Genomic DNA, 25,897 nt, shown 5'->3' on the forward strand with positions numbered 1-25,897 from the left:
CTTCTGGTGTGTGGGTATTTTATTGCACAGTACCCCTTTTGTTCTCGCTGCTTGTATCCAACTGGTCAATCTTCTCTTCTAGTAGGTGCGAATGTGCTGGAAACTGGATGCTGTTTGCAGTGCTGGAAACTAGACATGTTCATACTGGTTTTGTCATATTTAAGGTGCAGTTTATTCATCTAAAAATCTAGATATTTGAACTGGTTTGTCTCCTTTCCACATGCTTGGTTTTGCCTTCGTGTAGGAATTTAGGCTTGATCTGCAGAACTGCAGCTAAATTTAGGTGCTAAACCTCCCATCCCTTCCACCCGGTGTCTGGAGATGGCTGTGCAGTCGTGAGAATTCCTTGGATACGTGGTGGAATTTTGGAATGGCAACAGAATCTTTAACTGAATGTTCAGAAATAACAATGACTCCTTTTTATAAAGGATCCTTTGTGCCTTTCAAATCCAAGCGCTGGTTTGCAATTTGCTACTTTTCGAGCACTTAGATAATACACAGGCAGGAGCTGTGGTACAAACTTGTTGCACTCCTGGGCCGATAAGACTTATCAGGGAGCTGACAGTGCCCATTGTTACACAGCTTGTACTTCCCGGTCCTGAGATGCCCAAAATGAGAGGCCGGAGCTTTTAATTGCACCCTTAGATAAAGCAGCTCATTCCATGATAGTGGAAGTATCAGTGTGGGACTTGGCAAAATCCAGGCAGATGCTGAGCATCTCTTAGCAGATGAGAGAGTGTCTTGAGTGCAGCAAGCAGAAAACAGCCCAACCCAAAAGAGACCAATAAAATAACTTATGACAATCATAAAAACAGGATAAAATGAAGGAATTATGTTTCAGACCTAAACCAGAAATTCTTTTTAGGTGCTGCAGGGTTTTCTTAGGGGCGTCCTTAACACTTAACAGAATGCCAAAAAGAGAGAAATCATCTTAATGTATAACTTCAAAATTTATTCTTTAATAACAATTTACTGGCTTTATTAAATAATGGACAGTCATGAAGAAAAACAAAATGAAACAACTATTCTGGCCCGAACCAACGTGCTATAAACGGTTCTGAGAGGAAAACCAGTTGTCTAAAGTTAGGTAAGGTGTCACAGTTGAACCGAGCGCAAGATTTTGACACTGCCTTTTTGTCTTGTAGGATGGACCAGCCCTGGCTGTGCAGGATGGGGCGTGTGTTTTGGGGCCCCCAGAGCTGGAAGGTTTTGGTAGAACGAACTGCAGGTGAACACAGGGACAGGTACAGCGCTGGGAGAAGGGACACGGGTGGCGCTTGCGCTCACATGGAGCTTTAGGGTTTCCACACTCAGGTTTTTTGCAAGCAGCACGCTGGGGAATGAAGATAGGAAGCGGGAGGGTTTGGAATGGGAAGGGAGATAAGGTGGTGGTGAGGAAGTCTTGGGGAAAATGGGGCAGGAAGCACTTTTTCCATTGACTTTGTTCTCCTCCTGGGTCGTGGTGGTATTGTCCTGCTTTTTCTAGTGAGTTGGTTCAGAATGAAGTGTGACACCCCTTGATCTCACTCAGGCACAGCGAGAGGCAGCTGAGTTAATTAAGGTGCACAGGAGAAAGTGATTACACTCATTAGAAGCAAGAGCCTATCAGGGCTGGGAGAAGAGGAGGCTGAGGAAGAGCAGACGGTGCTGTGCTCTGGTGCTCTTTGGGCAGGTTACTGCTCATCCGAGGTAATCCAGCTCCAAAATGAAGGCTTTGAGCTCTGGAGGAAGGGGGGGATCGTGGGTTTTGTTGCTGCTGTGGAGAAGGTGCAGTGGAAGTGGGGTGGGATGGGATGCTGTGACGGGCAGTGAAACGGGCAGGGGGGTTTACAGCCAAGAACTGAAGTGGAAAAACAAGCCGAAAGGCAACTGGTTGCCTTGGATTGATTTAACAACGCTCCTGGGGCATAGAGACCACTCCATAGAGTCCAAAGGGGTGTAGAGTCCGTTCCTGCTGTTGCTTGGAGAGGACTGAGTGTCTCAAGGGGAATTTCAGCAGGTTCTTAGGCTGTGGATCTAAAAAGGTCGGTTGTCCTTGCTTTGTACCTTCGGAAAGAATAGACCACAAATGACTTGGAAGTTTTGATTCTTTCAGGAGGTGGTTTTAATGCTGTGTCTGGGATGGCTTTGGGTTTAGGGTATGAGAGTAGGGGTTTTGTCCTGGGAAAACGTGTTTTAGAAGAAAGGGCGCCAAAAACTGGATTTAAATGTGATTCTGACCATCGGGGCAGCAAACTGGTGCCGGGCAACACGAGATTTCAGCACGTGGGTTGTGCGAGTTCACCGCACGTTTGCTTTATCGAGAGTGACAGATGTGCGAGCGCCTTTAATTGCTTTAAGGGCTTAAAACCCATGAGGCAAGGGGAGGAGGCGCAGATTTTCAAAAGTGATCAGCGAATATTAAACCTAAACGCCTGCATTGATGAGACCGCTGTGCTTTTTGGTGTTTGACCCATGCTGTGGTGAGCGTTTGCAAGTTCAGCTCTTAGCTCCTTTGAAAATCTGACTGTAGTGTCTTAATGATTAGAATGAGTGTGTGTGTGGTGGTTTTTGGTCTTGTTTCTTTGGTTTTCTTCTTGCCCCTCATAGGGTTTTGCAGGATGGGGCAGAGGATGAAGAAGTTTGTGATATGTCCATATTATTCTTACAGCTCTTTTTTCCCCCCACCTTTATCTGGAGCTGCAAAAAGAAAGAAAAGGAAGCCTTTCAAACCCACCCTTGGACAAGCCTGCTCTGAAGAGACTGCATTAAACAACAGCGCTGGAGGAAATATGACTCCTTTAAGAGCCTTAGCAATACCTGTTTTCACTCAACGCCTGTTCCTGGGCTCGGATTCCCAAGTCGCAATGGTAATGTTTATCTGTTTGTGTCCGTTTCTGCATTAACATGCTTTATTTCCTTTCTTCTGCGTCTCCTATTCACCTTGTCCTTTCTCCAGGTCCATTAGGGGCAGGTAAAGCCTGCGGAAAAGCATGGAGGGGAGGTGAGGGCCTTGCTCTTTGACCCGTCCCAGTGACCTGGAACGGACAGGCCAGCGTTACCAAAGCTTTTGGCTTCATGGCCTCTTAAACATATCACTCTTCTTTGTGGTGTTGTGTTTTTGTGTGGGGAAAAATGGCCAAGTAAGGCCAAACGTGGCCCCTAATGGAAGAAGAAGTGGTTGGGAGGCACAAGTTGTACCCATAAGAAAGGCAGAGTGTGATGGAGAGGTGGGAAGGGACGAAGCACAGGGCTCCTCCAGGAGCACCAGCCCTACGGAGCCTATGGAAACAAAAGGGTTTTCGGTCCCTGCAGCACTTAGGGGACAGTCAATAGCGACTGCTTGATCGGGGGCACCGTGTTCTTTCTTGTCCCATTGTTTCTGCCATTGTTGCTACTAAATAACGCATGAAGCTCATTGAGAGCCCAAACGAGCCTTGTGAGGACTTGGTGTGTCCCTGGCCCTGGCCACCAGCCTCTGTGTGTGTTGTGTTCAGGGGGCCTGCTCCCCAGAGTTGTTTTTTTTCAGGTCACCCTCCCTTTGTTTAAAGAATGGGAGGATGACAGTGACTTTCTCACCTGCTTGTGCTTGAAGGTCTTTGGATTGCTAGGAAATGGTGCTGGGAAATCACTTGGGACTGGTTTAATGGTGGGTGATGAGTGGTTTGTGTTGCTGGAGATACTTTTTAGAGCCCTGATCTTCAAAAGGGAGTGCTCAGCACCATAGAAATGCACGGAAAACACTAAGGTGACATCCAGGTTTTCCTGAACTCCAAATGCTTTCCAGAGTCCTGGAAGACACTACAGCTCTACCTTCCCTGCCACAAATAACGTGTGGGATTTGAACCTCCAGATTGCAGATGTTTTCCGCTCCTGGGTCTCACACATATGGTGCTTTGCCAGCATTTCTCTTCTGCTAACTCCAGTGGCGAGTTGCAAACGAGATTCCAACAGTGCCAGGTTTTTTAGCCATTCCCTGGCCTCTCCAGCTTGACGTGGCCCAATTTTGGCAGCCGGTCATCTCGGGTAACTCTTGGGGCTTCACCTGCTCCTCAGCCCCTTCCTGATCACACAGGAGCTAAGGGTGTTAATAAAACAGTGGGATCAGACGCAAGGGTGTGTAATGCATCCACCGCATTCCCTTCTGCATCCCATGTCCTGCCCTCTCCGAGCAAATTCAGCAAGTGGAGTCTCTGTCCTTGAGTTCATTGTTCAAGCTCCTGCCTAAGAGCAGAACCACCAGCAGGGATTGTCCTTGTTAGGACATGTCCTGTGGCCTGTCATGGTGAATCAGCCCAGAAGACATTCAACCAGATGTTTCCATAATGCCTTTTAAGGTTGAGGAGGGATTTGTTGCGTTTGCCTGGGAGTAACGGAGACCAGTACATTGCGTTCTTGAGCTTCCTCCCCCTTTTCACAACCAAATGCCTTATTCTGTTCATTTCCTCCCTTCTTCTGCCTTTCTCCTGAATGCATCTTCCTTAGTCATAGCAAAATAAGTCCTGATAGACTGGAGGAGAGGCCGGTTCTATGTGCTGGGCCGGTTCTATGTGCCGGGCCGGTTCTATGTGCTCGCTGTTCTTCAGACCTACGAGTCCCTTTTTGGGCTCCTCATCCCCAACCTCAGTGTCTGTGCTGTTAGGAGGGGGACTCTTGCCATCTAGTGGGAAGGGATGGGAAACCTCAGCACCTCTGCCATCCCTTTGGGGTAAGAAGACAAAATACAGCTCTTCTTCCTGAACTTTTAGTGTGTGTGTGTCATGGATGAGGTCCCACAGTGCTGCCACCGTCTTGAGTTGCTGCAGCTGGATTTCTCGAACTCTTTTTCTAGACATCTCTTTTTGTCTTTTCTAGGGGCAAAGCTCTGTTTATAGCCCTCTGTGCTCATCTTGGGGACGGCTGAGTTGCAAGAGGGAAGCTGTGGGTATGGGGAAGGATGCTGGTGTGTCCTGCTCAGATATTGCAGCCGCCTGCGTTTTGTCAGGAGGTTGCTTGGGGGAAGTTGCCTTTCAACAGCTGATGGGTGCTCAGAGACAGCTCAGATCTCTGAGTAATCGCTCTTAGAGATAGAGAATGAAAAGTGCTTGCCAAGAGCCTTGTGCTCAAGTCTTCCTTGGCCTAGGAAAACCAGGAGCTCACGTTCCTGTTGGGAGATTTCAGTACTAAGTTTCTTGAAAGGTGAGGGAAAGAAATACAAGAATGTGCATCTCTGGGGATGCGCTGATCCGCTGTTCAGGGGCTGAGAAGGAACGGCTGCTGTTGTGCACAAGAACAGACGTCACCTCTGAGCCCCCGGGTCTGCTACAGCAACGTATCTGCTGTGAGTATTCACAGGGCTTCGGGCTTTCACCCACCTTGGTGTACGAACCTTTTGTTTGCTCAGAGATGGGTGTAGTTAATGGGTGCTGAAGGTGCATTAATCTCTAAACGATGCGTCAAACTCAGAGCTGGAAGACGCAGGTCTGGTGAAGCTGATTTGTGCTCCTGTTCGGACGGGTTGTTTGTTAACGGTGGAGATCTCGTTTCCCAATGTTTTTGTGGAGCACGGAGGTCGGCTCTGTGCCTTCTGCTACCTGATGTGAAAATCAGGTGGGTGATGGAGAAAGTGATCGTGATGTGGTCGTCATCTGCACTGCGTTGACCGTTGGACTGGAGCACGTGCAGAGATTGATCTCAAAGGACTCAAGTTACTTCTTATAGAATATGAATCTCATTTCTCCAGTTTTGTAGGCTGCAAAAGCTTTATGATGCGAGGGTCCCTCCCTCAACAGGAGCAATGCAAGCTGACCATCCTTTTGGCAGCAAATTGTCAGTAAGAACCAAATAGCAGGAGCTGGGAGTCTGGAAGGTCAGTTCAGTCACTACCAAGCTCCTGATGTAGAAATTTCAGTAGGGATTAAACCCGTCATAAAACTGGGGGATGCCTGGATATACTTCTCCGTAATTGGTGTTTTTCACCGGCCTGCGAGCTGAAAAGCAGGGATTGAGCTCTGCAATTACACATTGTGGGAACTTTCCACCAGGGCCAATTGGTGTGAAAATTGCCACACTCTGACAGGGCAGGCAGGTCCTGCAGTTCTTGAGGTGTCGCCTCCATCATCTGTGCGTGGAGCAACCTTTACGGAGCTGAGTGTATCTGCTGCGTGAATTGGAAAGGGCAAGTTGACCTGCGGCTCCAGTGAGTCTACAGAGTGAAAACACGAGGTTGGGGAGGCAATGAGCCTTCCCTTTTCAGAAGAACTGAAAATTGGAGGCGAAAGATTATAGAACCTAATGGTGCGTACCTAATATTTGGGAGCATAGCCCGTGACCGCTTGTCTGCGTGGCAAGGTGTGTCCTCCAGGCAGATGCAGAAGGAAAGATGCAGGTAAAGGATGTGGACGTGGAATAGTCGCCGCATTCGTAGCCAATAGACCAATTCATCCGAGCTGGTACTTGTGCGAGTGTTTTGCATTAAAATATCCATTATTTGTGAAGCTGCTGAATGCAGCAAAGCGGTGCCCGCCGTTAGCGATGGTGCTGCTGCCACAAGGGTGCATCTTTGGCCCTTTGTAGGGAGAGGATGGGATGCGGGGTGGCATCTCCCTTCTGGAGAACAGCAGCGAACTCCACAGAGCCCGAAGAGCAATGAGGCCACAATTAAACAGGCTGAGAGGTGACAGGGTGGCTGGTGGGCTTGGCAAGTGGTTTCCCTCATTGCCGGTCTGCATGACCAGATGATGGAAATCCAGTTCAAGCAGTGTTTTTTTTCCCTACAGGACATGATTTTGAGTGGTTTCCTAATTTTTCTCTTTTGGTCTTAACCAGCTGCAATATGAAGGGGGCAGCAAACTCCCTGAATGCAGCGCATTACCTCGAAGAGCTTTGAATTCCTGCTGAATGCTTCGCTTTATGCAACCGGCAAACCCTTCCATCAGCTGGAAGCCTGCATGGCATTTGCTGCTCGTATCCTTAACCGACCCGGGCATTCGGCAAACATTCCTTGGGCAGGCTGTCATGTTTCTCCATGCCCCGATCAGCAGACGCTCGCGCATTCCTCCTGGCCAAACCGCCTCCGGGTTCCTGCCAGTCCGAAATCACTCTGCGGAGCTTCTGCTGCCACACGTTTTCCCAGTGATGTCCTGAGACTGAACGAGTCCGGCCGGGGTGGTGTCCTGCTGATTGCCGCCGTGCTAATTGCAATCTGCAGCCTTTCGCCTCTTCTGTGAGTGGGGACAGGAGAATTAGGGCGCTGCGGTGGGTAAAACCCACTGATGCTGGTTTCTCTAGGGAGAAAAGCCAAGCTGTGATTCCGTAGCATCCTGGGTTTAAGTCCTGACATCTTGATGTGCTCTGTATCACACCAAGAAACAACTGTCCTCTTTCTTATATTTCTTTTTCCTGTTTTTTAAGAACACAATTGACCCTGGGGAGCTGCCTGCAGGCTTTTCCAACTCATGGCAATGTGGCTGTCATGTCCCTAACAGCGTTATGAGATGGTGCAGTCTCCTCTGGGTAGGTATCACCTCCAAAACCAGTAAGTACCAGGCCCATTGTGTTGAGCTGAACCCTCCATTCTTGACCAGACCACTTTGTGTAGAGTCTGTTAAATGTAAATCAAGAGAGACTTTGTGCCGAACACCTTATGGTCTCTCGCAAGGCTGAGCTTCTCTGGTATTGTCAGTTCATTCAGTGAAGAGTTATGACATTCCTTGAATTATTCAGGGCTGCATTACGCTTCCAAACGAGCTCCCTGGCTGTTGCCAACGTGTTGTGGATTCCTTTTCTATTGGCGCCCAGTTCAGCACAGTGTCCTGTTCCAATAATAGGAACTAACCTGGAAGAGGATGCAGTGGTCCCGTGCTATGAAAGGGCTTGCTAGAGAGTCCTTTACAAATATGAATATACTGAAATAAATGGGGATACTCCTTCCAAAATCAGCCCTTGGGAATACCTGCTGTTCTTTCTCCAGGCTTGTTTGAAAACCCATTGAACATAGATTTAAAAACCCAAGGTCAAAGGTGATGAGAAAACACATTTCTCTTCTGCAGCGTAAGCATTTCCCAAAGAACGTGTTGCTGTCTCAAACGGGGTCAGAAGACAAAGTTTCAAGGTCTTTTCTGTAACAGAGATTTGAAAGCCACCGTTTTCTTGGTATTTTCACAGGAACAGAAAATGGAAGTGTATAGAATAGTTAAGGTGCACCAAAAGCCTAAATGAAAAGAAAAGGATAGTTTTAAGATACAAACACCCCCAATTGAAAGAACAGCAGAAGTTTATAGTTGCCTCAGAATAATGTCTAATTGATTTAGCAACCTCTTGTTGATGGAAGAACCATTTCAACCAGCTCAGACCAGTGTTCCTATTTCACTGGTCCTGTTCACACCACAGATGCTCCGAATTCCCTGACACAGCAGAGATTGGGATTCTTGATTGATCTTTTCATTTTTTAATGAAGATTTTTAGTATCTGGTTAATCTTTGGGACATCAAGGAGTAACTTGCTGCAGATCTCAATGGTTTTAGGTGTGTGCCTTGGTTTGAGCTGCTGTCGCTATGAGCTTTAAGAACATCGAGCAGCTGGAAAAGCAGTTGCTGGATGGCAAAGGGTTAAGGTGGGTGATTCCTGAATAGCGGGGAGAGCTGCAGACTCCCCAAAGTGTGGGCGGGGGTGCGGGTTTGAAGATGGGGACTCCCCAAAGTGCGGGTTTGAAGATGGGGACTCCCCAAACTGCGGGCAGGGGTACGGGTTTGACAATGGGGACTCCCCAAATTGCAGGCAGGGGTACGGGTTTGACAATGGGGACTCCCCAAATTGCAGGCAGGGGTACGGGCTTGACAATGGGGACTCCCCAAATTGCAGGCAGGGGTGCGGGTTTGACGATGGGAGCTTCCCAAAGTGCGGGCAGGGGTGCGGGTTTGACGATGGGAGCTTCCCAAAGTGCGGGCAGGGGTGCGGGTTTGACGATGGGAGCTTCCCAAAGTGCAGGCAGGGGTGCGGGTTTGACGATGGGGACTCCCCAAAGTGCAGGCAGGGGTGCGGGTTTGACAATGGGGACTCCCCAAAGTGCAGGCAGGGGTGCGGGTTTGACAACGGGGACTCCCCAAAGTGCAGGCAGGGGTGCGGGTTTGACAGTGGGGACTCCCCAAATTGCAGGCAGGGGTGCGGGTTTGACGATGGGGACTCCCCGGGGTGTGGGTTTGAAGATGCTGTGCTGTACAACTCTGCGCTCCTCTGTATTTGTGGGGTGCTTGGCACTGTGATGCTCTGCATCAAATTGGGGTGCTTAAAACCCCCTGTGATCACACTGTATTATTTATTTAACCCTGGTACTGGTGTGATTGGCGAGATTTGTTCTCTAGGAACGTCCCAAGAAAGCATTCGTGTACCTAATGCGCCTCCTTCCTTGCAGCTCTGGCTGCGTTTCCCCCCCATTCCTCCTCTTTTTTTGCAGTCCTTCTGCTCGGATTACAAGACAAGCCCATGATATCACCGCTATGAGCCGAGGCTGAAGGGGCTGGGTCTTGGGAGGGGTTTGCTTGGCGAATTCTAGTGAAATTTGCCAGGAAGCAGCAGCTTCTCGCAGCGAATTTCTCTGCCTGCAGGACATTTTCCAGCGCGGAGGGGACCACTTCACCAAGCGGGACAAGAGCGAGGTCACCCCAGCACAACCCACCACGGGCTCCGAGGTAAGCGCCATCCTGCCCAGAGCAGCGCAATTATCGCTAGAGGTGAAGGAGCTCGTTAATCAGTTTAAACATCTCTAACCCTCTCTTGCTTCGGGGCTGGAAGTTTGATTCCCCTCCTTCCCTTTGCTCTCTGAATGTCTTTTCTTTCTCGCCCATGGGTTTGTTAGAAAGGATGAAGTTTAGATGTAAAGGGCTGGGAAGAAGGGAGGTGTTTTTTGATTCCTGCCCTCTGAGGCTTGATTTGGTGGGGTGGGATGACACAGATACCCAGTGTCACTTTGCAAAGATGTTGTGACCAAGCTACAGCTTTTCTCCCCTTGTTGCTCACAGGCATGGACAGATGAAATAAAAAAGACATGTTGCAAACTGTCTACAAGTTCGGGCAATGCATATTCCGTAATATTATTAAAATATGCTTGATTTAGAGCAGAAAGCTAGAGCACATGCCATCAGCATTGTGTAAATGTTACCAGCTAAACTTCAGGAGCAGTTTAAATCCTCCTCTCCGAATAACTGTGCTCTTGCAGGGGAAAAGGCTCCAGTGCAGATGTTTCCCATTGGCAGAAAGTGCAAGACAATTCTATCTCTACTTGAGAAACTTTCCTGCTGTCATGGCTTGGGCTTCACAGCCCCTTGCAAAGGAGCCCTCAGCCTCCCAGCAGCTTGCTTGAGGCTGTTTTATTGTGCAGTAATTTTGAAGATGACTCCAGGTTATGCAGTAATATCCACCTGAACAGTCGCAGCGTAGAAATATGGGTGTTTGTCTCTGCAACAAACCTAATCCAGGTGGAGTTGTGATTCTCCAGCATGCACACAGATAGCTTTGCCTTCTTTTACATTCATTTTTTGTTGTTCATTTAAACAGATGTTACTGTGCGTGGGTATAAACACCAAGGTGTTTATACACCAAAGTAGTTGAGAAAACTATAGAGGAAGATGCTGGTTTAGCTGTCTGAGAGCATAGTAGGAAAACTATTTAGCATCTCTATAATAAACTCATGAAGATGACGTAGCAGTGCTTTCACATTTGTACTGAATAGGGGCTGAAAATTGCTTCAGGGTTCCTGCTTGCCAGTTCTGTTTCGTCTGTATTGAACTACCCGGAGTGGTGGAATTTCCTCAGTTGGGAGCTAGAGAGCAGTTAGGAAACATAAAATGTTAGCATGAACTACTGTAATAGCAGAACACGGAGGGAGGAACCAGAATGAGTCACTAATATGAAGCTGGATGTTTCGGTTGGGGTGATGGGGCTCAAGATGGCTCTTTGCTCTCCAGTCAAGCCCAGTGTGGTGCTGGGATGAGGCCTTTACATAAATGCTTAAGAAAGCTTTAGCAGCTTGGAAAAGCCACCAAGGTTGGAGGGAGTCTTGATGATGCAGTAGAGGACAAAGCCTTGTTCTTCAGTGCAGTGATTTAATAGGGAAACTGTGCATTTTGCTGAACACACCATCCTTTGCAAGGTAAGCGAAGACCCAAAATGCATGCCTAGTAGTTTTCTGGGTTTATTTTCAATATCTTGACTCCTAAGTTCATTGTCTTTACTACTAACTTCCCATCTGCTTTTTTCTGTTTCTTCCTTATTTATCTTAACCTTGTATTCTTTCTCCTCCTGAACCGTTCCACGGCATCCTTGGTGCTGTTTAAAAACCCAGCGATGTCCCATCTTGGGACACCTCCAGGGGATGGAACGATGCAGCAGATCCAGCCGTTGGTTTGCAAGGTGATCCTCTGGGAGCACGTGTGTCCAGATATGTGTTTACTATGAAGTTTATTTGGGAATAAGTTCTGTTTCCTATTAAGAGTATGGCCCAAGGTCTGTGGAGCAGCCAGCTGGTGCTGGCCAGGAGCCTGAGAGATGTCACGGTTCACATCTCCATTCGTCTTCGTCCTCTGACACCAAGGGGAAGGACAAGGAAAATAAAGAGCTTCCCAAAATGAAGTGTGTTTGAATTGCAGCTGTGACTTGGAGGGAAGGTGCTGAGCATGTCCATCTGATCCCCAGGCAAGTTATTTTTGCCTTCTGAATGCATCAGGGAGCTAAAACTGGACGAAAATGTGAATTACTTCAGTTAAAGAAATAGATCTAAGAAGGACTCTGGTTAGGCAACTCCCACAAACACTGATTTTTCTGTTGGTAGACTTGCAGCTGTCTTTTGAAACACAAGTCAAGTGCCTTTTCTTTCCTTCTGTCCTAACTTGTGTATGTGTGTCTGTCAGAGCTTCTCTTCTTGTGTTTCGTTTCAACAGCAACAACTTCAACATACATTCCTGGGCCATATATGTCTTTTTTTTGCTGTCTATTCTAAGTGCTGTCTATTATAGTTTATCCCCATCAGCTGGCAAACACTCCAAACTGTTTTCTGTTCCAGGTAGGACGTATTCAGTAAGATTTTGAGAGGAACTAAAGAGGGCGCGTATGTGGGTACCTTTGAATGGGAAGCAGAGGCCGGAAGGTTCTTTAGCAATAATTAACTCACGTTATTTCTGTCTTGAGTGAGCTGGTGGTTCTGGTTTGGTCTGAGGTGACGTGGTGACTTTCAGAAAGGGGGTCCTTGCTGTTGATTTGGGAAGGCGAATAGCCTGTTAATTTTACCTGGTGAAGGCTCTGAAGAAGTAAAAGCTCACGATAACTTTGAAATGGAACTGGTGCACATTTCCCCATAAACCTGTGTCCATCTGCCCCCTTCAAGACTTAAGACCAGAGCCCTGGAAAGGGCTGAGTCAGCAGCCAGCAGGAGCAAGCCTTCAAGCTTTAAATTACATGTTAATGTGGCGATGGAGAATCATCTTACAGCCCAAAGTGCAGGACGCAGAGCCAGGAGACCTGGAGTGTTTTCCTGGCTTCTCCGCTGATTTCATTCAATAGGCTTTTAATGTTCTGTCTTGGATGCTTTTGAATGGGGAGACCAAAATATATACTTTTAGCATTATGTCATTAATAAATCTGGAGGCTGTAAAAGAGAGGGTGTGAGAGGAGGAATGAGCCCCACAATAAGGGGAATAGCCAGCCCAAACTAAACGTGCTGCAGATCTAAGCCTGGATTTATTCCTTGGGAGTTCATGTGCAGCTTTATTTGAGGGGAAAAGAATGCGTCCAACTCTCGCTCACAGGAGCAGAGGTTTACTGCAACATTTTCCTTATTAAATTTAGTTATTGTGGCTTCTAATGATGCTGCCACAGGCGTGTGTGTGCAGTTGGCTGCTCCCTGATACTGTCCCTGCTTAAATGCTCTTAATGAGTCTGTTGCTGGGCTCCTGAAGTTTCCCCACTGAACCTGGGTTGTGGAAACACTAAAACCTGCCCGTGTTCAAATTCCACTGGCTTCTGCTTTTCCTGACATCGTGACTTAGTCTGAATAGTTTCTCTTCAGCACCTCAATAAACAAGACCTGTGGGTAGGGGAGGTTTTCTTTCTGGGGTGACGCAAACACTGTGCAAGCTTTGTCTCCTCTCGGTGTTTGAATGTGGGGCTATTTTGGAGCAGCCGGTAACACGACCTGGGGGAAAAGGGAGCTGTGGTTGCTGGTACACACTGCGGTGTTGTCTCCCAAAGCACGGAGGATTGTGGCCGCTCTGATCTCACGGGGAATTCATCTGGGATTTGCTTCCACAGGTGGAACTGGACTAGGAGGGAGATTTCTGGATGGTTCATTGGACCAGCCCAACATGGGCCCTTGTGGCCAGGAAGGCCAATGGTACCTGGGGTGGGTTAGAAGGGGGTGGTCAGTAGGTCAGAGAGGTTCTCCTGCCCCTCTGCTCTGCCCTGGGGAGACCACACCTGGAACATTGTGTCCAGTTGTGGCCCCTCAGTTCCAGAAGGACAGGGAACTGCTGCAGAGAGTCCAGCGCAGCCACCAAGATGCTGAAGGGAGTGGAGCATCTCCCGTGTGAGGAAAGGCTGAGGGAGCTGGGGCTCTGGAGCTGGAGAAGAGGAGACTGAGGGGGGACTCATTCATGGGGATCAATATGGAAAGGGGCAGTGTCAGGAGGATGGAGCCAGGCTCTTCTGGGTGACACCCAGTGACAGGACAAGGGGCAATGGGTGCAAACTGGAACACAGGAGGTTCCACTTAAATTTGAGAAGAAACTTGTTCCTGGTGAGGGTGTCAGAGCCTGGCCCAGGCTGCCCAGGGAGGTTGTGGAGTCTCCTTCTCTGCAGACATTCAAACCCGCCTGGACACCTTCCTGTGGAACCTCAGCTGGGTGTTCCTGCTCCATGGGGGATTGCACTGGATGAGCTTTCCAGGGCCCTTCAACCCCTCACATCCTGGGATTCTGTGACAAAGATGAGACACGATGCATGTCCTGAGCACAAAATGTGTGTCCTGTTTGATTTGCCTTACTGAGGATTTGGGATGGGGTTCCTACGGGCTTGTTAAAGTTCCTTTTTGCTGGCCAAACTTGCCTCTGTGGAGTGGGGAGCTCTGGGGCAACCTTGTCCTCCCTCACCCTGCTTCTATTGTTAAATGGGGAACAAAAACCCACTTGCAGTCACCTTTTGGAGTTTTGAGGTTCTTGGGGTGTCTGGCTTCACGAGGCTTTGCCGGGAGTGACAATTACACCTCCTACATTTACCATAATCTTAAATTAGCGTCTCCCTGACTAATCTTGGTATCAATTAAAGTGACCTGAAGTCCGTTGTCACCCTCCAGCTGCTCGTGGACCACGGGATCTCCCAGTGCTGTGACTTCTTTAAAAGGCTCTGACATCTTGCAGTGCTCTGTCTGCTTTGTTAATTAACACTGAAGGGAGCACCGCTCTCAGCTGGGAACTATTACATCCTGCCTCTGAATGCTTTCCCCACATCATTGTGTCTTTTGGCTGAAATCCTTCAGCGAAATGACTCGAGAGCTTTGGTTTGAATAGAGAGCGGTCCTGGAATTTGGATTTGTGCAGTTTTTAGCTGTTCCTTGGCCTCCAATCACGACAGCCCCTATTAACCTGGTCACTGTTTGCCTTGGAACCAGGGAACACGTGCTGACCCGCTGGTTACACACTGTTTGTCCAGCCTTTTCTCCACTAACATATTCTTATTTAGTTTACTGTTGGGCTCTGTGGAGTATGATAAAGCTGTAATTTAGAGGGGGATTTGGTGCATTCTGTTAATTAAACCAACGTGCCTTCTGATGTCTTGAGAGCTAAAGGTCCTTCAGGACTTGACCGTGGGGCCATTCACCACACATTATCTGCCTTTGCCTTCTCGAATACCCTGATACACAGCAAGAACATCCAGATGTTTCAGAATCCAGCAATATAGAACCAGCACAACATTCTGGTGTATGTGGGACAGATATAATGACTTATTTAGAAAGAACTTGCAGCTAAGCCAGGGCCCTTCTACCCCTCACCTTAATTTTTGGGGAGAGATTGTTTCAGTCCCACTTGGTTTCTGATGAGCGTTTGCCGAGGCTTTTAAAATGCAATGTATGCAGTAGCAAGAAACAACAGCCACGTGAAGTGAAGCGAAGTAGGTCAAAACAGATGTTTAAAGCAGATTAAAACTGAAAACCAGATTTTTGCAAAGTAGCACGAGGCTTGCGGGTCTGCTAGGCTTGAGCTTAGACATCCCCGCTTTGGCGTTCTTACTTATAACTAGCATATGTTATTCTTCTCTGTCGTCTAAGGGGGTCACTCGAATTTTTGTATGCTGTTCACGGCAATTGCTCTGCCCATGTGTTTATCCTCTGGGCTGAAAAAGCATCTTGTATCCACGAGGAAACATTGTAAGAGGTTTCTTTTGAAATCCGCGCTGGTAGGTACTGAAGTCGGGCACGTCTGCCTAGTACTAATGTGCCTTGACCAGGGAGCCTTGTATTTGCACAGAACGCGTGTATCCCGTATCCTTGGGAAATCCTCTCTCTGACGTGGGGTAGGACTTGGTTTTATTCCTCTCTCTCTCAGCCTCACCTCCTGACCTGCAAAAAGGTGAAAAATACCTCATTTCCGTAGCAGTATTTCCCTGAGTGCCTGGTGCAAATATATAAATCTCAACCTCGCGAAACCAAGGTGAAAGTACCTGGCTCCTGGAAAACAAATGTTTGCTTTCTAAGAATTTTTTGCTGTATATTCCTCCTTCCACCCCCAAGGTTTAGTTAGACCTGTTGTAAAGTCTCCACTTGCTGTTCTTGTTCCCTCCCCTGATGTCCAGTGCTTGACTCGTAACCCACATGTTTTCTATATCATTTGTCTATTCCTTAGGCAAATGCCTTTCGTCCCCAGGTCTCGAAGCACCTCGGTAGGAAGCGTGGGATCACCAGCCCTGTTTAACACAAGGGGAAACTGAGGCACGGCCCTGGACGTGACCTGCCCGAGGTCCCACGGCAGGTCAGTGTCAGAACCGAGCTTTAAACCGATGTCTCTGGAAATTCAGGCTGCTTGCCTGGGGTTTCTGTGGCATCTCAGAAGGCTGGTTAATGTGTTTTGCTGCGTCTCCGTATGTATATCTGATTTTCTGATCGTTTTCTTAGGGATAGCTAAGACCTAGCAAAAATACAGGAGGATTTTTGCTTCTAGACATCCGTTTTTGGAGCCAAGTCTTTCCCCTTCTCCCTACCCTTTGGTGGTTGCCAGGAAATAACGGAGCTTTAAAGAGCTGGGGAGTTTTTTCCCACTATACTCTGGCGTTGCTTCATTTGGAAACTATTCAACCATCCACCCCCACGTGTGCTGCTTGGCCGCCCCATGTGCTGGGGACTGCGGGAAGCGGCGCAGAAAAGGGCCAGAATTTAAACTCCGCACAGCATCCGGGTGAAATTCCTTTCGCAAGACAAAAAGCTGCTGGTTCATGGCTTAAATGACGAGCTCGTTTGAGGATGTAGGACTTAGATAATGAGTCAGTTGCTATCCAGACTTAGCAACCCCGAACTGAAGACCGTTAACTCCTGCATTGGACAAATGAGGTTGGCCAAGTGTACAGTAACATATGTTGGTTCTCTATAGATGCAACCGGACGTGCAGTAATAGAAATAATTCTTCTATGGTCGTATTGGGAAAACAAGCTTCAATATAAACACCGTACTGTAATATGTTTCATTACCCTTCTGGTTTGCCACTGCTTAAGTGCTCATTTTGGTTTCTTTATTTAAGGAGATATGGGGAAAAAGGCGTTTAGTTCCGACCTGGGTTTAAACCAGGGTTTGTCGTAGCTTCCTAGAGCTGCTGAACTACTGGATTTACAGAGAAATAGGAAAATCAATGGCTCGCACTTGCGACCTGTAGAATTTGACCCTGGAAAAAACGTTTTCCAGCTAAAACTATTTAGCAAGTTGGGATAAAGTTTGGAATGCTTATCATGGGATTTTGGGGGTGTTTTTTGTTGTTTTACCCCACAAGAAACAATTTATCGGTCTCTGTTTTTTACAGGCGGCGTTGTACGGAGTCTCCTCCATAAGTACTGAAAGAAGAAACAGAAAGTCTGTGTTGTTACCAAGCTTCACTCGTATTTCCTTTTCATTTCAGGACAGCCACGCGGTACCAACCTGCACTGATCGGCAGCAAAGGACTTGGCTGGGAGAGCTGTGAGCGCTGAAAATGGCGAGATTCCTGCGTTTTCCCCATAACCACTGTCTCATCGCGCTGTTCTTCACCTCCCTGAGCCCGCTGGGCTTTGCCCAATACGAACACTGGCCCTACCTCCCCGGCTACCCCGAGCCACCCCCGCAGGTGTACCAGCCCCCCCAGAGACCAGCCAACGTCCCCAAGATCCAGCTGCGGCTGGCGGGGCAGAAGAGGAAGCACAACGAAGGGAGGGTGGAGGTGTTTTACAGCGGAGAGTGGGGCACGGTGTGCGACGACGACTTCTCCATCCACGCCGCGCACGTGGTCTGCAGGGAGCTGGGCTACGTGGAGGCCGTGTCCTGGCTGCCCAGCTCCAAGTATGGAAAAGGAGAAGGTAAATAAAAGGAAGAGCCGGGTTGTACCAAGCATTCTTGACCTGACGATCACATTGAAGGGAGAATGAGATTTCCTACAAATGTAACAGGAATAGCTTCTCAGTGGAGCGGTGTCTCTTTAAATCAGGTTCCCCTTAGATTAAACAGTTTAAATAAGAAGCGTTGGCCTGTTTGGACTGGAATAAGTTAAGGAATGAAGAGCTGAAGGAGCTGATCGTGGTGTGTGAGCTCTGGCAGGGATGCTGGGGAGCAGCCAGCGCTGGGTAAGGGTAGGACCAGTACAGCTTGCACTGAGTGTAACATGTTCCCTATTCTCGCTTCCATTGCCTTGCAGTGAGTCAAACAGAACATCTAAACGCTCCTTCCTCCTTCCTCTGAACTCTTTAGGCTCTAAACAGACCTATGTGATGCTATACAAATCTTTCTTTTCCCTTGTTAACCTCTTTAGAAACACATGCATCACATTGTGCAGTGCAGACTAGCTATAAAACCCCAAAGGAGCGTGCGCACTTCATCTCCTACATAAGACTATATAATAGTTAATATATAATAATTCTCTTGGGCTGTTCCTGGTGGGAAAAGCTGCCCACCCCCACTTCAAATTGTACAGCCCCGAATTGCACATCCTTTCTCGCTCTTTGAAATTGTACGCGACAGACTTGCGAATAATTGCGGTTTGCACCTTGTTGCACCCCATTCCCAAATATGTGCTGAACAAAGGCTTTGAAAGGTGAATGTTTGTTCGCAGTAGCGATGAGCTCTTAAAATAACAATGCTTGAGGGAGACTAGCTCTGTAGTAGTATGGAGCTCAATGGGTTTAATTGTCGTCTTTTCATATGCTGTTAGTTAAATGTTGACTTATGGAGAGTTTTTTCTGCAAACACAGAAGTAACCCACAGATTATTTCCACTGCAGCAGGGATGTTTCTGTTCTTTAGCACCGCTCATTAGTGCTCACACCTATAAACTTACCCATAAAAGAGCAAGTGGACCCAAACAGCGACTTGACCGAGACGCGAAGCCTTCAATGTTGTCCCAAGCTGTGGATTTTGGCTCTTGGGGTAGGGTAGGAGATTTCCAAGCAAGAAAGAGGCCGTGACATTTAAAAACAACCCAGAACCTGATTGCCAGGTGATTTTAATGGTAGTGAGTGTTCTCTGCATGCCAGAATAGCTGGGAAATCTCAATGTAGGGGGGATTGTGCCTTCCTCAAACTGTAGGGCCCGGCTTTGCGGGAGCTCTTTGCTCCTCTTTGGGGGAGCACAGCGAGGGCTGGGGATTAACCAGCTGAACCTAACCGAGTTGGGACAGCCAAGGGAATCAGCTACAGAACCTCCTGGAGGTTCTGAAGATCATCCAAAGGACGTTACTCTTCAGATAAGTGAAGTATTTGGTACCCTAAAATTGCTTGTTTAGAGGGCAAATTGTAGGGGAGCAGTGGCTGCCCAGCGAGTTTCCAGAGGGAAAAGCAGCGCTTTGAAAAGATGGATCTCAGCGACACCGTTGGGTCTTTTCCTCTCAGCTGCTTTGGGAAAACATGACCTGAAGTTTGCAGGTGACACCTATTGATTTCTGTCTGCTCAGCTCAGAAATTATTTCTGAGGGACCCAATTTTTTTGTTAAGTATATATGCATGTACATGTGTACGTTCGTGTGTGTGCTTTTTGCTGGAGGGAAAATGGTAATTACAGTGTGGAAATAGGATCTGGCAATTTGTTTTCAAAGCGCACCCAAATAACAGGGGGTTCTAATCGGCAGCGGTTTGGTAAAGCTTTTGCAAAAATCTGCTTTTAAAAAGCTAGGGCGTTTAATCAAAACTTTGAGCTGTCTCCAAGAAGACGTCTAATGAGGATTTGATAAATGAGGAGTGATGTAAAGAGAAGCCTTGAAGAGAGGAGGATGATTTGGTGAGGATGATTAGAGGGCAGGGTCTAATCAGGCAGATCGAGGGGACCCGGTGACACTGCGTGCTCCGAAGTGGCCGTCATCAGAGGAGGTCAGCGGTCAATCCGCTTCAGTATTCAGTGGTATTTTTTATTTCCATACAAATAATGAAAAACTGCGGGGCAGAGCTGTTTGCAGTTCCTAAGTACCCGAGGTGTATCGTTGATGTCCCTCAGCTGTTTTATTCAAGTTTATTTTAGCAACGATCTCTTCCCTTAACACAACAGCCTTACTTGCTCTTAGTACACTCCCTATCACCCTCTTTGCGAGTCTCAGTTCAATTTTCTTTGCTCTTTAGGGAAAATTTGGCTGGACAACGTCCACTGCACGGGCAAGGAAACCACCTTGGCAGCGTGCACGTCCAACGGCTGGGGGGTGACGGACTGCAAGCACACCGAGGACGTGGGGGTGGTCTGCAGCGAGAAGAGGATCCCCGGCTTCAAGTTTGACAACTCCTTGCTTAACCAAATAGAGGTAAACACCCTTAAAACGCTGAGCTGCTGAGCAAGGGCTGTCTGCTGCTGTGTGCTATAGGTTATCCCGGCCGTGTGCTGTGGTTGGAGCAAACTCTTGATGGTGCTTTAGATACAACTTTCAGACATGAATTTCGGCCGTTCGGAGCGTTTTGTGCGTAATAAGAATTCAAAAGGGATTTTAACAGAGTAAGGATAAATAAGGAGAAAATGTATTACGCCCGTTCTGCGTAATACATTTGTTCTGATCGACAGAGCCTATCCAGTAGCCAGAGCCAAATCTTATTTTAAGCAGAGAATCCAGGATGTATCACATACCACAGTGTGGTTTCCATGGCTCAATCTTGGCTTTGTGCATGGTCTGAAACAGTGGGTACAGCCTCCTTTATCACCCTAAAACCAAATTATTCCAGCAGTTGATTGATGTAGCAAGAACTCTGAAAACTGGTTTATTGTGTTTTTAGGAATGTATTTGAAGAGAACAGGATATGTGCTGTACTCATAGACCTTAAACCTGCGTTACTTTGTTCGTAGTAGTAAATGACTGAGTTTCCTTTCCCCTGATGCCTCCTTTTTGGTCCTGGGGTCGGTTTGGAGTGCGGGTCAGCAGGTAGGCTGGGATTTGGAGGTGAATAGGGCTTACAACCATGGCTTGAAAATGGGTGGATTTATAAGGAAGGATGCACAAAGATTTTTAGACAGTTTGGCTAAGCAGTGACAAAGTAACCGTGATAACTGTATGGAAATATTTGCGGGAATGGGGGATTAGTACTGGACGTGATGAAAGGAGTTGAAGAGAGGAAAATGTGGGCTGGTCGCTGTGGGGACGGCTCTGGTTCTTGAGGCTCTTGGGAAATGACAGAAGTGAGATGCTTGAGTCACCTTCCAGGGGACTTGTCGGATGAAGAGCCGGGGGAATGCTGGGCTGGAAAGAAGCTGAGCTGAGCTTTCAAAAGAAAAGAAAAAAATGTGGTGTTTTTCCTTCAGCTTTTCAGATTGGAAAGTATTTGTGGGGACTCGAACATCTCCCATGTTTCAGATGCTCTGGTGTTTCAGTATGTGAATTTAGTGCTTGGCCATGGTCAACACTGATCGACAGAGCCTATCCAGTAGCCAGAGCCAAATCTTATTTTTAAGCAGAGAATCCAGGATGTATCACATACCACAGTGTGGTTTCCATGGCTCAATCTTGGCTTTGTGCATGGTCTGAAACAGTGGGTACAGCCTCCTTTATCACCCTAAAACCAAATCATTCCAGCAGTTGACTGATGTAGCAAAATTCTCCCAGCGTTTTCTTCTACCGGATTTTTGCATTGGAGGTTAACGTTGTGCAGAATATTTGACAAGGGAAGATAATACGCTCAGTCAAACCTTTTATTGCCCTGCTGAGGCTTTAGGAAAAGCACTGTATGGGTGAGCGGGCAGCATTCAGCACCTTCTGCAAGCGTGCAGATGTAGGATCCGAGAGCCCAAATTCTCGCCTTGACCTTGCTAAGGAGGGAGAAGAAAGGGATCCCAGGTTGCACCCATCAACGTCCCCGTTGTTGGTCGGGGAATGAGGCGAGATCATGGAACATCCCTGATGGCTTTGGCAGACGCCTGTTCCCCGAAGCCACAGCAAACCCTCCAAACAGAAGCCTGGAAGAAAAGATGCTTTAGTCTAGACGGAGGTCACTTCACTCTGGGATGCTTCAGGTATTAATCATGAAAGCTTTGGAGGGCTCTGCTTTTCCATTAGCTAAGCACTGGAGTTTGACTAATGAGTTGAACACACTGGGTAATTGAGGGCTGGCTTGTGCTGATGCTGTGGGGGTGCTTAAGCTTCACATAAGCAAAATGAATCATGAGATTGAAGCAGTTTGTGTAGCAAGAGCGTGAGTCATCAACAGGATCCCCCAGAGAAATGGGTGTGAGACAAGTCGTGTCCTGGCCGCTCTTGGGAGCCCCGGTTGGATCAAAGTGTCCGCAGATGTGACGTGTAATGGCATTCACAGCAGTCACTGGGGAGCACTGGTGCGGGGACAGAGTAAAGAGAAGAATAGCTTTAGTTTTAAGTACCTGCACTAAGCTGAGAGCTGTCGGACTGGGACTTTGTCTTGGTGATAGAAAACAGCGTTGCATTTTCTGGGCAGCATGCTCCGTGTCTCCATGCGCTTCTCCCCTCCCTATCACTGCCTGGATTTTAGGAACAACTGTTGCTTTCTGCAAAACCAAGCTGATTCTTCTTAGACGTCTGTAAGATCACTGGCAACCAAAGGGATCTTTTTCTGCTGGTTTCATTGCAGCAGGATTAAGGCTGAAGGTGATGTGCTATACATTTTTAAGATGCCATTGTGGAAGGGGTTTTCAGTCACATCTAGCTGTCAAATGTTTAAACTCTTTCCCCCTCTCTCAACTTTCCTCCTCTTCTTAATCTTCGCTTTATCTCGTTAGCAGCTGGCGTGACATAGTTGAGTCAGAGACGATGAGCAGGGTTACTCATAGGGTCATAAACTCCAAAACAGGGAGGTCAAAAGGCTTGTGTGAACGTGAGCTGAAAGTCTTTGCCCTCTCTAACGTGCCTGGGAATTCTGCACATCATACCTCGCATTCACCAGAGGAAACATCATCGTTTTGTGAGCTGTTGGGTCCTTTGGCCTGTAGCCCAAAACTTGCCCTAGTGATGTTTTTCTCTCTGGAATGAGATCGGGGGTTGGAATCTTCTACTGAGCAGTGATGCTGTGGTCGGGTCGCTCCACCAGTCCCATTGGCTTCAGCTATTGCACGGACCTAAACCAGTACAAAACTCCCACTGAGCTTTCCAGATTTCAGTTTGCCCTAAAGCTGCTTTTACAGCCAGGCTTTACTCCAGATAGGCCTGGTTTAAGATGACGCACAGAGTTTATGTATTCAATTGCACCTTCCAGCCTTGCGTTCCCACACTAATTAGTAACAACTGCAACGATTCCCAAATGCATCTGTTTGCAAAGAGATGTTTTTATGACCAGGAGATTCACAGGAGCGAGCGCTGGCCTCAGTGCGTGTTTTGGGGTAGGAGCAGTGATTTTGTTGCAAATATTCCAGGGAAATATATACCTTGTGCATCCTGGTTACCCCATCACCCTTGGGCTTCCCTTGCCTGGGACAGGGAGCTCTGTGTGTCCCCACTGCCAGGGACAACTACATCATCATAAATTCATCATTTAAAAGCGTCTTAAAGACCCTTTAGTGCTGAGTTCTCTGGGGCTGCCAAGATTTACCATGGAAAGCCAAGAGGGAAAAGATAATATCTGACTTCATTTTGACGGGGCTCCAGCTCGGAGGGGCTGTTGCGAATTGCTGTTTGCTCCAATCTGGCTTTGCTTCCTAAAATCTGACAGGCAGAGAGTTCACACTCTCTTTAAAGCAACAGGATAACCCTCGAGCGGAGTTTATTTTTATTGGACAACATACATACCTCCATTTCCCAGTTTGGAAGTGCTGCAGATAAGTAGTACAGAATGAGGTTTTCCATCGCTATAAACCACTTGGCTGATGTAGATATGGTCAGGCCGATCTTTTCCCGTCACAGCTCATGTTTTGAGGGTCACGTCACATCTCTTCCTGTCCCTTACCCTGCTGGGAAGGGACCTTGCTTCTGTCAGACAAGTTACCATAGCGAAACGTTTTGGTCCAGGGTGAGTGACGGAAGATCTGTGATAAGAAGACGGGAGGGAGAAAGGAGGAGGGTTAATTCTTCCCCCAGGACCGAGGCTGAGCAGGTCTGAAATCCATCAAAGAAACTCCCATCATTTTTTGCTTGCTGTTTTCCGCAGCCGCTGCGGCTTTTTGAGCCTCGGGACTTGTTCAAAGGGTTGTTCCTCGGAGGGTGATGAATGTGCGCAGCAGGGCAGCCCTTTCACGGGCTGTTGGCTGCTCGGAATTAGCCTGATCCCCCTTTAGCTCGGTGGCCGTGTCACCACGGAAGGGTGCTCACCTTTTCAAAGCTCAGAGAGCGTTTGTTCGGCGCTGATGTGAGCGTAATTACATCAACTGCGTTTTACAGAGGGGCTTCTCCCCCTCTTTAAAGCATGAACACTCAGTCTTATGAACGGAGAGAGCAGGGGTTTGTGGTTTGATGTTTGTGTTATTACCTGTTTGCCTCTGGGAGCGTTAGGAGGGAAAGGCAGGTATGTATATTGTGGTATCACATCCTCTCTCATCCTACAGACCTGTAAGAGTAAGCTGAACCCTGAAAGGGTTAAAATAAAAGCAGTAGCTGTGCTTGGCAGTGCTGCAAGTGTGTGGCTGAGCCAGGCTTAACCCAGCAATTGTAGTTGAGTGTAAACGCTGCCCACAGGACTCCAGTTGGTGCTGACCCTGCTTGTTGGGATCCTCCACACAACATCTGCTCATCCCGCCTGATGAGGCCAAAGCTGCTGTTAAAACACCGCCATTGTTTAACTCGGAGTTTGATTTTTTTGCTTGCATTCCTTCTTTTTTAGCCACAGCCTGGGGTAAACTTTTTCTTAGCTTTAAGTCACATTAGTGGCTTGATGGACAGGTTGGGTCTAACCATGGTGGTAGAGCACAATACCCACTTTATTCGTGCTGGTCACTCGTGTAGGAATTAGCGTGGTAGGAACGTTGTCAGTGCTGTCTTGGGAGCTCAAAGGAAAGGTTTAATCATGTTGGTTTCAAGCGCTCAGAGCATAGAAACTGATGGAGCTTGGGAGAAATAAGTGCTACAAATATATACATAGAGTAATTTGAGCTTTGTAGAATATAACAAGTGGAATCTGCTGCTTTAGCCAACGATCTGTGAGCACATGGGGCCTTTGTTTGCCCCAAGTAAGTGCTGTATGCGGTGGGGCAGGGGCAGGTTCTGGGAGCTGAGTACTCACCTGGAAACACAGTGAAACGGAGGAAGAAGGCTGTGAGCGCAATCTGTGCGTCCCTCTGCTGATACGCTGGGGCAAAACGCACGAAGAACGGGATAAAATCAACGCAGAAGGTGCGGAGCGATGCTCGTTTCTTGTTGTGCGGCTCACAAGTGTGCGAAAGCCCTGGGGTGGGCAGCACGGACCCCCTTTAATGTCCCTTTCCAGGGTGCCAGCGCCTGCAGTTTGAATGCTGCGCAGTCTCCAGTGTTTTCCCGAGTCAGAAGCTCTGGAATGAAAACGATTTAACTTGTGTTCCCAAAACCACGAGCAGCGAATGCCGTCCCTGCTTTTTCACTTCGTGGTGTCCAAATGCAGCACAGACCCACCTGCGACTGCCTTACCAGGCTGACCAGCAGTTTCAAGACCACAGTAACTAACTCCAACACTTAATATATTTCTTAAATAAATGCACGATAGCTGTTTGGTTTCTTTAACCCGTCCCCCCAAAACATCCTTAACAAAATATTTGTTGTCCACCCTCTTCCTCTGCTCGCACACACGGAGGCTTCAAATAGGACGTACTCTAAATATATCGAATTCCTGCAGTCGTTACAAGTTCACAAATAGATCTGGTACCTGGGACTAAAGCACAGCTTTGGCCAGACGGTGGGCAGACGAGGTCTGGCTAAACACACCAGGCTGTGCTGCTATTTCTGGCTTCCTTTTTGCTTTTGGGTGTATGTGAAGCATTAAAAGTCTCACTTCAAAGCCCGGTGGCTCAAAGGCTGTGGTTATGCCAGGTTAAAAGATTGAACTGTATTGTCTGGGTTTCTTAATCGGTGGGTAAGCCTTGCTTCCAATTAAACTGGGCTCAATGATGAGACTGTAATAAAATGCTGCTGTGTGCTGAGCTGCTTCTGAGTGGAAGGAGGGGAGGGGGACAAGGACATTTTTGTGTGTTGGTACATGGGGAAATCTTCCTCTTACCCAGCTGTTTGCCACACAAATCAGTGGGGACTCTGTATTGTGGGGAATTGCAATTTAGGTCACCAGCATCTGAGACTTTGGAGTTTCAGATGCTGGTGACCTGAATTGCGACT

General features: G+C 47.8%; 1 protein-coding gene across 3 annotated transcripts in view; it reads left to right on the forward strand.

Annotated features, from left to right (window-relative positions):
- Window positions 1-9,479: 9,479 nt before the first annotated feature.
- LOXL2 (lysyl oxidase like 2) overlaps window positions 9,480-25,897 on the forward strand; it is a 38,977-nt gene continuing 22,559 nt past the window's right edge. The window contains exons 1-4 of one of the 3 annotated variants that reach the window (XM_065856533.2): window positions 9,482-9,647; window positions 15,846-15,971; window positions 17,106-17,538; window positions 19,782-19,957. In XM_065856533.2, the coding sequence (XP_065712605.1) occupies window positions 17,178-17,538; window positions 19,782-19,957 (537 nt within the window). In that variant the 5' untranslated portion in view covers window positions 9,482-9,647; window positions 15,846-15,971; window positions 17,106-17,177. Of the gene's footprint in view, window positions 9,648-15,845; window positions 15,972-17,105; window positions 17,539-19,781; window positions 19,958-25,897 lie in introns of all 3 variants that reach the window. The other 2 variants (XM_065856534.2, XM_071799427.1) reach the window with 2 other exon arrangements.

Source organism: Patagioenas fasciata, chromosome 26 (genome assembly GCF_037038585.1).
Source record: "Patagioenas fasciata isolate bPatFas1 chromosome 26, bPatFas1.hap1, whole genome shotgun sequence".
Lineage (NCBI taxonomy): Eukaryota > Metazoa > Chordata > Aves > Columbiformes > Columbidae > Patagioenas > Patagioenas fasciata.